The sequence below is a fragment of the Montipora capricornis genome, chromosome 12 (genome assembly GCF_036669925.1).
Source record: "Montipora capricornis isolate CH-2021 chromosome 12, ASM3666992v2, whole genome shotgun sequence".
In the NCBI taxonomy this organism is placed as follows: domain Eukaryota; kingdom Metazoa; phylum Cnidaria; class Anthozoa; order Scleractinia; family Acroporidae; genus Montipora; species Montipora capricornis.
The window spans coordinates 18333103-18345602 of record NC_090894.1 but is presented as its reverse complement, the minus strand read 5'-3'; the positions used below and the strand labels follow the sequence as shown (position 1 = coordinate 18345602).

Sequence of the window (12500 nt, the reverse complement as noted above, 5' to 3'; positions counted from 1 at the left end):
CATGTCTGTGAGCATGTGGTCGACCTGGCAGGATGAACTGTTAGACATGAAAAAAAAATCTCCAAATTGGCAAAGTGTATGAGCACAAACCTTTATCGAAGACCGTACAACTCCCTTAATGAGTTTAATCTCATGCTGCATTAATTAATGAAGGCATTATTTTAAGCCTTAAGTAAAGACACAATTATACAATCATGGAGTGACCTGTCTTGAACAGCGAACCTTTTGATCAAGAGTCCAACTTGTCAACTATTGTACACTGGATTAATTTTTCATTTAATGTGATTTGTAGCAACAGAAAAGCAAAGCTGATCTTTTTCTATGAATGGATTATTACTTTAGAATGGAAGGGTAGGTGCACATAATTTTTTTTTGTGTCATTCTTCAACGTTTTTGTACTTAATTTCAGATACAAATAGATTCTAGAGGAATTGGTGATTGTAATTCTATACTGTTAATAGCGGGAATGAATTCTTTGGAATTTAGAAGATATGAACAATCACTTTCATTACTATATAAATGTATCAAGGGAAATGGACCTACAATGTAGTTATATTTCTGACTTCTTTAAGTTTCGTGCTTCACATTATAACTTAAGGGGAGGTGGTTGTAACCTGGTTCAGCCCTCCTATAACAACCAGTATTTCCATAACTCTTTTACTTATAAGATTACTCACTTATGGAACAAGTTACCTACATATATTAAACAGTCACCCAATTTAAATGCATTTCACAAAAATTTGGAGTCTATTAAATCTTTTAAATTTAAGGACTAGTTGTCTATGTAATTATTGCCAATCGTTAATTGTTTTTAATGTTTATGTGACAATTTTAGGCTTGATGAGTATACATTTACAACTAAATATTATATAGTCTATTATAGTTAGATAACAATTGTTTATAATTTTATGTATGTAACTCTTACTTAATTTTGATATTTTATTTGTGGTTACTTTTATTTTTTAGTTCTGATTTTGTCATGCGTTTTATACGTGAGCATCTGGCTCGGATACTGAGGGCAACCTCAATCCCACGCTATGACTTAAATAAATTGATTGATTGATTGATTACAATGCACATGTATGTACAGTATCTGTTGTGTGTTGTTGCATGTATCTCATTTCTTTGATTAGTAAACAAACTTTCTATATTTTTTCATGAATACTAAACAGGAACAATGAAGGACAGTGAGGATATATGGAAAGGAAAGATTGAAATTCCGAATTTAAGTGAAGAAAATGATGCAGATGAGCTTGATGTAAGTTTGAAATTTGTCAAATAAAAAAAAATCAAAATATAAAATTAATTTAAAAGTTATCCTCCAACCCTTACTTCTGCTGCTGCTACTGCTGCTACTACTACTGCTACTGATAATTCTAATTCTTGACTCTCTGTGAACAGAACAACCTGTGAAGAGATGGTATTCAAACTCTGCAGACTGTATTAAACGCTACTTACAATGTAGACTATGCCCTGGGGTTTAGAGACTATAAAGCATCTTTTGGAGGATTAGGGTGGTCCCAAGGACTGTAGAAGAATGCAGGTCTCCCAACACATACATGTACATGTAGTCATACCATCAACCTCCTCACTTTCAATGACACTGGCCTGATACCCCAAGGTACATGTAGCTTTTAAAAAAGCTCTTTTCTTGTCAATGGGGCTGAAAGCAGTCCCAGGCTCATCCACCCCTCTGGAACCTACAGTAGCCTCTTCTGACAGCACTGGCTCGTCCTGGAAAAGTCTCTAAAAATGCTGTAAAGCAATATTATTCAACAGTAGCTCTCCTTTCAATTCACTATCTCTTCTCTCGGTCATGCATTCAGTTCACCCACTAGGAGGAGTACATTTATTCATAACACTGATAGGAATAATAATGATGATGATGATGATGATGATGATGATGATGATATAGATTTAGCCAAGCCTAAAAGTGGAGTTCCCAGGTTATTTATTCTTACAATAAGTTAACCTGGCTTGAGCCTGTGATCTAAATGAAACCTAGTACCTGGTCAGGGGTCAACTTTAAAACAAATGGCTGATCTCAATGAGCTTTAAACTTGAATGTGCAATATGGTCACCTGATACTGGTCAGCAGATACCTTGTTTTGACAGTTGTCAATTGACGATAACATAAATGTCCAATTTCAAAGATGTACATTTACACTGAAAACTACATGTAGCTGTAGTATGGCTACCTCGATGAGCTCTAAACTTGAACCTGCGATATGGTCACATGATACTGGTCACATTGGCATGCATGGAGAGATGGACGGTCATACAGTCGTATGGTCGTATGGTGACCAAAACCAAATTTTCTTGCACAGATGGGTCACCATATTATTTTCTTATCCATGGTGCTCTGTGTGCACGCCGAAGGCACGCATGGAGCTTCGATACCAATAATTACTGTATTTGTGGCATACATGCATATGTATCCATAACTTCGCCGAATAATACATGTGTACATGTATGTGATAATTGTTTCAGTTTTACAAATCATGTATTTCAAACTTTGATGGCATGCATGTACGGTATTTTGAGAGGTAAATCCTCGCAAAGAATAGCAATTATGATACACGGTACATGTAGGTGGGCAGGGGGTACTTTTAGTAAGGTGCTTTGCACTGGAAAAAACAAGGATCTGTACAGTGCAGCTGGAGAAAATGAGGTTTTGTAACTTGGTATTTACATTGTATTATATCGTTGGTATAATTATGTACTTTGTAAGTCAGGCAAGTGGTACTGTGGTTCTGGCTTGTGTGAAATGTACTTCAGTGTACATCTGACTGATATAGTAACTATCTACTCCTTTCATTATGCCTTGCACTGTACATGTATATGTATGTTTTTCTTGCCTTCACAGGTCATTGTCACTGCTGACAAGAATTCAGATGAAAGTTTTACTTTAAAGAACATTGTGAGATCAGTTGGTACAAAATTGATAAGGGAAAAGCTCGGACAGTATATAAAAGAACTTACACAAGGTTTGTGGTAAATCTTTACTTTGTATGATACATGTACACATAGCAGGCTAGAAATTGAGAGACACTGTTACACAGTCACTGTATTAAGGAATGTGGTACTGCTGCCTTGAGCTACATCCACATACATCTGTAATTAAAGCAGAAAACCACCCTCTGTGGGAGCTGTACCGTAGGTTTGGGGGTCACCACCTTTGACCCATACTTTCTCAAGGACGTGCAAATTATAATTGTTATAATACAGTAGTTGCTGGTCTTGCCATAATGATTATGATGCTGGCAGTCAATGTCAAATAAATTTGTCACATTCATGATTATGAAATGTTTTAACCCTTTGATGCCTAAACCAGCCTAAACCAGCCAGTTTACTCTGTCTAACGCCAGATGATTTTACTCGTCAATGGGGAACCCCCAGGAGTCAATCGGTTAATTTTGCACTTAAAATAACGTGTAGACTTGAAAATGCTTTATTTTTGCCCTCAAGGGATCTACATGTATACTAAAGTTTATAATATGAATGTGATAGAAACCATATTATTACATTGTTTGTTAGAATTTAGCCAAGGCATGATTTTACCATCCAAAGACAGTCCAGTGGTTCAGAGACCTGGAAGTGATCAAAATATTGATGCATTCAAAACTGCAGTGAATAATCCCACTGGGACAGGAGATAAAAACAAAAAGAATAGTAAGTTCATTGGCAACATTGTGCATGTTTTGTCACTGAATTAGATCATTAGAGTGTGCTTTCTCAAGAATGTGAACCAAACTTTGTACATGTATGCATACAAAAAATGAAAAAAAATGTCTATCCCTACAAAATCTCAGCAGATTGAGCCTTTCAAGATCATTAGGAGATGTGTTCATACACAAATGTTTTATCTTGTGAGCAAAAAGTAAGCGCTTTCATTGCAAAGTGAACTCCAGATGTTTTGTTGATAACCAGTCGCCATATTGGTGGACCACATGTCATCTCCATACAAATCTCTACAAAGTTGCGTGAAATGCTTCAACAATATTACTATAAAACTCAGAAACGATGTACCACGCAGACCTGAGTATTGGAGAGGTGGTTAAGAGAGTTGTTTCCTACAACATTCCAAGTTCTTGGTCTTTTTCATTGAACAAAACTTTTTCTGCAGTTTGAAATGTAGATCGTACCGCCCATCTTAATTCCTCCATTTGTGCATCACCACAATTCCTTGTGCCTTTGAACACAGATTTCAAATTAGAAGCGGGTAACCAGCGAATTCCGCCAGCCACTGCTTGAGTTTTTGCCGCCTACTTTTTCGATAAATTACAAGTCTAGATTCTAACTGTTTCAGTTCGATCCATTTTAATTTATTTTAATTCAATAAAACAACTAGAATATCAAGGAACCTTTTGCTGTATGTTCTGCTCCTTTTTGGATGTTGGATATTTTTATAAATTCCTAGTTATTTCCACTCGCCAAAGCCACTCGCCAAAGCAATTCTTTGCAGTCTGCCATGTTGGATGAAGAGAGGAGAATGACTGGTGCCAAATGTTGCCTCAATCACATTCACTATGTCCTTCCGGTTTTCCACGTGTTGTTTATTAAAAATGAAAGTCACAACAAGAAAGCATGCAGATGGAGGTGATATTTTGTTGTATTTCAACAACAGATCTAGATCTACATCTCTTGTTGAAATACAAGAGATCTAGAGTGCAGAAAAACTGTCCTCTAACTTGTCCATGTGCAGCTACGTGTTAATACATTGTAAATATTGGTGACTGATGATGTTGCCCAGATAGTTGGAAATGCCATTTCCGAGCTCCTAGATTTTAAAAATTTCTGGGGAAGCATGCCCTCAGTCCCCCTTTCTAGCCACAGCCACCTACTTCACAAAACGAGCCGTTTACTAAAGTACTTATTGAAACCCCTGATTACTAATGTTCTTTTAATATCCATAGTTGATGCACAAACTCAAGTGGGATGTCCCATTTCAACAAAAAAACTGATCATGAAAGAGTTCTTTTTAACTTCTGCTGACGAAATATATGCTGCATTCACCGAGCAAAAGGTAATAAACTGGTACATTTTAATTAAAATTAATCCAAGATGTATGTGGAATTGGGGAGAAAACATCTAGCCCCAGTGGATCGGTGGGTAAATAGTTGCCATCTGATGGAAGGTTATTATCTAGAGTGGACACAGTGTACATGTGTAGCTATCCTGATGATCTTTTATGCAACCAGGGCCAGGGTTTTTAGTTCAAGTTGACATGCCATTGAACAGCTTTACAAATTGTGCAAATCATTCAATTAATGCTGCCTCTAACAAAAATGGTAAATAAAATACAGTGCATGTGCTTTTCCAATAAAAAATCATGGTAGTTCAGCTTCATCATTCTAACAATAAAATATTATGCCGGCTAGCCTGTGTAGGACCTTGACTGTCACATACATTATATACACCATGCAGTTGCAATGGTAATCATTAATGGATTCTTTGCTTTCTGAAATATGTGATGGACAGAGACTTGAAGCATTTACTCGTAATTCTGTGAAGGTGGATGCCAGTCGTGGAGGAACATTTGTTCTCTTTAATGGCAATGTGACAGGAAAATTTCAAGAGCTGGTAGGTCATACTGTCGAGAAAGATTGTCTTGCGTATTATGCATGGTTTACAATTTACAGTCGTATAAATTATATTTTGACTGATTTGGATTAAATGTTTTACTCCTTCTCCTTGCACTAGTCACAGAAAATTTGAATTAATTTAGCACAGTTACAATAAAGCAATAGTCAAATCCCATAATACTTATAAAAATTATTATTATAAGCCCAAGGCATAATTATTATGCAACAGCAGAACAGAAAGTACATACAGTACTGTAATTAATGCAGACTGGTCTTACTGTAACAAAACAAAAGAGTGGCAATGTCACAATTAAAGGTGTAAGCAACGTTAGATTTATATCTCTCAGATAGTACGTGCATCGTGATTGGTTAATTTAGTGGGCCGTATTCTACAGTAGTTTCCTTTCCCACACGCCTGATTAAATCAGAGATAGGAGTAAATGTCTTACTAAGCTCGTTTTGGGCCTTACTGTAAGTTGCAGATCCTTGGTTATACTGTTGATTTACAGCCTGTCAACTTCACGCTGAATGGGCTACAAATCAATGGCAAAAACATTGGTCTGTAACTTAAAGTACAGACCTTGAACTTGGTTATTATAAGATGTATGTTTAGTAAGGTTTTTTTTTTTCCAACAAAATTTTCCTGTCTACATGTATTTTACTGGGGATGCCTGTGGGATCTGATTTAGAACTAACATAGCTAGTTGTGTTTTGAAGGTTTCTGAGGAGAAGATCGTGATGCAGTGGAGATACAAGAGCTGGCCTGAAGGTTTGTGATTTAAGTTGTAAGCCTTACTGGACTGTTCTTGGACAACTGTACATTTGAAGGAATGCTCCGTGGCAAGGTCTTGGCAAAAAGGATTTAGGGTTAGGGTTAGGGTTAGACTCTCTCTAGAGAATTTTGTAATGACATCTGCAAATTGATAGACATTCTCAGCCTTCTCAAAAGGTTTTTGGGGAGCAGGTTATAAGGAAAGTGGAGATGGTTTTGGTGCTTAAGGCACCCAAGTGAATACCCAAAGGATGCAAGCTTTCAGGGGGGTCTGGGGACATGCACCCGTGGGAATTTTTTTAATTTAGACACTTTAGTGCAATTCTGGGGGATTCAAAGTGACGAAATTTCACCTACATGTATGGAATTGACACTTGCATGGTGTCTTATAAGGAATACTGGAATGTTAGTTAAATAAACATTTTTATGTGCGCGACACAAAAAAATTTTGTGGAGGCGAATTTACGTCAAAGAAGCTTTTTTCAAGCTTGTATAATATCTCCAGTGACTTTACTTTAGAGCTAAAAATGTGTTGTCTGTTTTTTTTTTTCTCTCACTTGTCGTCGTAATAAAATAAGACATACTGACTGGAAGGAGACGGTCAAACTTTTTGAGGAGGCATCTCATTGAGCCGTCGACCGGCTGGTTTTGAGAAGACTGCATTCTTGTGTTCTCTGTAGGTACATGTATGACAGACTACAGGTCCCTCTTAGTAGGAAAACCTGTAGGATGTTATAGAACTACTGTAATAATTACCGGTATTTTGCATTCCTTGATAAAATACGTACTGTGCGAATCCGGAGACTATGAACACTTTGATTTGTTCTTGACATTTCCCACTGTGCAGCAACCAATCAGAAGAGACATAAAACCACAAACTAAATACTGTTACTGGTTGCAGCTTAGTTTTTTGCACATGATTGACTTTTTGCTTGCAAAAATCTTGATACCTTTTTAGCATTTTCGACAATGAGATTGGCATGACTAAGGTGGCTCAAACCAGCTTCAACACAATCAAGAAACTGTACTTTACAGCACAGCTTGGGTATCGAAGAAATGACTTAAAAGTGTTTTTTTTATTTGAAATCAGGTCACCACTCAACTGTAACAGTCAAGCTGGATCAGAAAGACGATCGCACAGAGCTGACCCTGATACAGAGTGGAATTCCTGAAGAGGACTTTGAGCGCACCAAACAAGGCTGGAGTCAGTATTATTGGGCTAGCATGAAGCAGACATTTTGTTGGGGAACAAAATATTTCTGACTAGGGCTTCTGTATGATTTGGCACTTTTTTTCTTTGAACGCGTAATTGTTACATAAGAGTAGGGATAAAGACTTGCTTAAAATGCCCGAACTTATTTAAGCGCCTTTTCATACAGAGAGAATCATTACTGAATTAAACTAACTGTGTAAGATTTAGATTACAGTACATTTTTTTGTTTTTGTGGCTCTGAGGCAAATTTATGTGAAAACAATCATTTTTTGGCAACTTTTTCATGCTGAATGTTACAATGAACATAGTAACCATTTCAATTTTAACTGTGAAGGCTGGGTGTAGTTACAGAGCACTACTTTGATGAAGTCTTTCCATCCTTCTTTGGTGTTGACCAAGATGTTTGCAGGCCTTAATTGTTCAACATGTGTTGGGATTTTTACGTTATTCAACAACAGCCCATGGAAGGAGTGGTTGGAATGAAACACTGTGATCACCATAGCTCAATGTAGCAATAAAGAAGTTGAAGGCCACTAGATACATGTTTATCATCACTTTGATACACAGAGATGAGCTTTACCCCTGGGCCCTGGGACATCCAGAAGCAGTTAGAAGTACACGGAGTCTAAACAAACAAGATGGATGCCATGTTTTTTATATACACCCCAAAGCATGCTGGGGCGTAACAACGCGAGGGATATGATCTAACATCCCCCTTTTTCCAAGAGAAAAAAAAACTTATCATAACAGAGTATCTCAATATGAACAGGCTCCGAATGGAGGTGTGGGTTTGAATCCCACTTCTGACACCAAGTTAGAAGCACATGAAGTCTAACCACGCAAGAAGAATGCCATCTTTATTATACACACCCCAAAGCATGCTGGGGCTTAACAATGCGAGGGGTATGATGTAACAAAGCTTGAGGAAAAATATGGCTTACACAGATATTGACTCATTTCATGGTGATTTTAACCAAAGAAAGATCCTTATAACACTTAAAAAAAACATATATTGAAAAAATGACTTTAAAGCAAAATAATTTTCAACAGTCATTTTTCTTTTGATACTGGGTTTTTAGGCTTCGGTATGTTGGCTGTGAACACTAAAGAACACCCAAATTAAGCCTCTATCAGTATGTGCATGTGAGACATTCAGAACTACTTCTATTGTACAATAGTCCACCTTGCAACTCCTTTTGCCTGGTTTTTATCTGTACCATACACTAATCTCGGGCATCAAGCAGAGTAAGGGCAAAGAAATGTGGGTTATTACCTAACAAGGGCTTAAAATATTAAGAGAGATAAGAAATTGGAACTTGACACCCAACAGGTATTCCTGTTTCTTATTCTGTACATCTTACATCTTTTAAACATTAGTGACTTCTCTCTTCCATGAATGAACAGTTTAAGGATAGTGATCAGGCCTCGGTTGTTCAAAAGGTGGATAACGCTATCCACTGGATATATCCTATCCAGTGGATTAAAAAAGCAAAAGCAATTGAATTCTCCAGTGGATAGTGATTTATCCTGGGGATAGCACTATCCACCCTTCAGACAACTAGGGCCTGCTGTAAACCTTAACAAAACAATCAGGTTAAGTGGTTAGCTGAATGTGTTTGTGAACCAAAAGCTAGTCTTCTTCCTCTGAAATTCAGTTTTAATTTGAAAAACTACTGTATGAAATTAAAGCATCGAGAACTTGAATTTGACAGTTTTTATGGAAACATCAGCTTTTCTGCTGGGGTTCACAAAAATTCAGAATTTTAAGAGACATTTTTCCTTCCATTTTTCTTTAGGGGGATGGGGAATGGGTACATGTGCAGATGCCCTGCCCGGGTAAGGGGGGAGGGGGTTGGGGGTCCCATGTCACTTGTCTGAATTTTAAAAGGTCTTGCGTTGATGGTTTGTCAATGTTTCACGTTGCTGTCAGAAATTAAAGGAAATTTAAAGAAAGCTTGTCAGTTGTTGTGATTCTACTTTACATGCTGTGGCTACTTTTTTTTAGACCATGTCGCTTTTCGGAATTTACCCTGGCAGAGCCTCTGTGCATATGTAGGCTATAAAAGGATGATCTGTTACAATTTCAAAATAGCTTATTTCTTTCAAGTAATAAAGTTATTTACAGTACGTCTTAACTGCAATAAATAATAACCGGGAATCATTTTCAAAAGTGGGTTTAAAAAATATTTTTTACTCTGCTTTAGTGGAATGCTATATTTTAGATCAAACTGTGAAGCTGTTACTCTTTCTGTGAATGCCTGTCAAACATTCCTGCATAAATCTTCTTCTCTTTTTCCTTGACTTTCTTTAATTCAACCTCAAGCATAGCCAGCATCTTCTTTATACTGGAATCTGGTAATTATAAGAAAGTGAATCAGAACATGAGAGGGTTGCAACTACCTCAACCTCCACCTGACTTTATGCAAAATTATATTTTTCAGAAGAAGACATGGTATCTCCTGAAGTAAAAATCTGCCCTCCTATTACACATAAAATGTGCACGAGTGGCTCGGTTGAGCACCGGACTGTCACACGGGAGGTTGTGAGTTCAATTCCCGCCAGACCAACACTCAGGGTCTTTAAATAACTGAGGGGAAAGTGCTGCCTTTGTAACTACATCTGCCAATGGTTTGACTTTCTAGTCTTCTCAGATAAGGACGATAAGCTGTAGGTCCCGTCTCGCAACCCTTCAATGTTTATAATCCTGACGTAAAAGAACCCACACACTTGTCTAAGAATAGGGCATGTAGTTCCCGGTGTTGTGGTCTGTCTTCTGTTGTGTATCATGGTTGGGAGGGTAAAAAAGGGGCCACAGTAATTGGCGCAAGCTGTTGTGGCGCTCTGCCAGCTTGACTGGAAAAGTTAATAAAAACGAAAACAAAAAACAAAAACAAAACATTTCTTGTCAAGCAACACTTGAAAGTGTTTGGTTAAAGTTCATGCTCACCCTGTCGATATTCCACTGCCAGTTTTAGTTAAAGTCAATTCAATATTGGAATTTGCAATAGACCTAATCGGCTAACTCAATGTTGTACCCAATCCAAACCCTTTGGGAATAACATGTTTTGTTCCAGGTATTTCCATATCATTTAAATATGAATGCTACATTATCATGCAAATACAATACACAAAGAATCTTAGTCCCGGGAGATTTGAATTGGGTGCAACATTGAGTTAGCCGATTAGGTCTATAGCGTTAGAGGTAAACGGATACAAGTGGGAGATGAAAACTCTTGATGCCCTTGCATATGGGCCATAAGGTCATTATGACAAAGTACCTGGTGGTACATTGTACATTTTGGCAGCAATACACGGCCAGTATGGCTTCTTTTCAAATCCCTGGGCACAACTGAGGCAACAAACCTTTTGGTTCCAACTTTTCTGCAGCTTGTAGGTCGTTTTGTGCCTTGTCAAAGTCCTTCATGTGAAAATGACATTGCCCTCTTCTGAACAAGGCTTTGGCATTCTCAGGTTGAAGTTTTAAGGCCTGAAGAGGAAAAATAAAAATGAAAACAGACATCAGAAAAAGCTTTGTGACACCAGCAGTAAGTGAAGACTTTCAGGAGGGGTCTTTGGAGTCTTTGTTTTCGAGACATCCGTAAGTAACGGAATCGTAAAACTACCACTCCCCCAGCTGACAGCTAATAATTATCGCTGTTTAGTGGGCTTTGGTTAACTTCTGACCTGTACCGGTAATTCAGGTATTGCTGCAAAGGTTACAATTGGAGCGGTTTTCAAATGAGTGTCGTAAACCAAAACCAAAGTAATTACTTTGACCAATCAAAAAGGATGGAGACAATCCAGTAAACCAATCAAAACTCGAAGTCATTACACGTTGCCGACGTGCGGGAAAATGTGCATGTGCGAGCCACGATTGGTTTTGATTTCACTTCTGATTGGTTGAAAAAGTGGCACGGGAACTTTGAACCAATCATCATTGAGTGAAGTTAAGCAAAACCAACATAATTCGCTAATTACTTTCAACGCTCAATTGAAAACCACTCTAACAAGTCTATTTAGCGATCTAATTACAGTCTCTGAATTATGGTTTTAATAAGCTAGGAAATAACTTAAATAAAAGCAGAAAGCGAGGCAATTTCTTCAGTATAGTCGTTTGCCTCCATTCAGTAAACACGAGCGACTTTGAATTTTGTTTTCTTTGGTTGTGACAATGTGTCTGTCATCAGATATGTAGATACTTTAGCCCCAGTCCTATTCACAAAGGTTATACCTCGCTGCAGTAATGCTCTGATCGATCCCAGCGTCCATCTTTCAACAAACAAGCTGAAATATTCAAAGTATTTTAAATCGGTTAAAGTTTGGTAGCAACATGGTGATTTCCGGCTGTTTTTTTGGCTAGCAAATGACAGCTCACATTTTACACTGTAAAATAGGCAAATCTGTGTATTGTTTTACCTGCTAAGTTATTGTAACAGCTGAATTGTATTTGATGAATGCTGACTTTCAACTCATCCGAAATATCACTGCATAATGACTCCATCCCAGGAATATTGGGTTGATCCATAAGCCCTTTTACATTTAATAAGGCCTTGTGATAATTTTTCATTGCATTTCTGTACTCTTGTTTCTTAAAATATTCATTTCCCTTCTCTTTCAAAGCTTGCCCTATCTCCACTCTTTCTTCTGGAGTTAATTTTGAGGTTCCCGCGGAAAGTTCTTCTCCCGCGGACGCCATCTTTGAGCTGAGGTGCCAAGCATCTTCTCGATGGGGCAGGAAAATGGCAACCTCATTCCCAGAGTCTCTCTTCTCTGCCTTCTTTGTCGAGATTTCTGACCAGCGGTTTGACAATTTGTGGTAGGTACGTTATGTATGGGGACATACATAGCGAACCTGCCACATCCAACACAGCGGTCAAATGAGTGCGCATGTGCGTGGTTTAAGCACTTCCGGTCTCTTTCCGGAACACAC

The 12500-nt window shown here is 37.8% G+C and overlaps 2 protein-coding genes across 2 annotated transcripts in view; one reads left to right on the top strand and one right to left on the bottom strand.

The window, feature by feature from the left end:
- Positions 1-8106, top strand: part of LOC138027318 (activator of 90 kDa heat shock protein ATPase homolog 1-like) — a 10763-nt gene extending 2657 nt beyond the window's left edge. The window contains exons 4-11 of the mRNA XM_068874901.1: positions 293-351; positions 1173-1258; positions 2867-2987; positions 3538-3672; positions 4917-5026; positions 5482-5583; positions 6303-6354; positions 7448-8106. Coding sequence (XP_068731002.1) covers positions 293-351; positions 1173-1258; positions 2867-2987; positions 3538-3672; positions 4917-5026; positions 5482-5583; positions 6303-6354; positions 7448-7620 — 838 coding nt within the window. The 3' untranslated portion in view covers positions 7621-8106. The remainder of the gene's footprint in view (positions 1-292; positions 352-1172; positions 1259-2866; positions 2988-3537; positions 3673-4916; positions 5027-5481; positions 5584-6302; positions 6355-7447) is intronic.
- A 308-nt stretch (positions 8107-8414) lies between these two features.
- LOC138027319 (tetratricopeptide repeat protein 9C-like) lies at positions 8415-12337 on the bottom strand. The gene is made up of 4 exons (XM_068874902.1): positions 11987-12337; positions 11802-11854; positions 10934-11057; positions 8415-9922 (listed from the first exon to the last, which is right to left on the bottom strand). Exons 1-4 carry the CDS (start codon positions 12264-12266, stop codon positions 9810-9812), a joined length of 570 nt encoding a protein of 189 aa, XP_068731003.1. The 5' UTR covers positions 12267-12337; the 3' UTR covers positions 8415-9809.
- Positions 12338-12500: the final 163 nt, after the last annotated feature.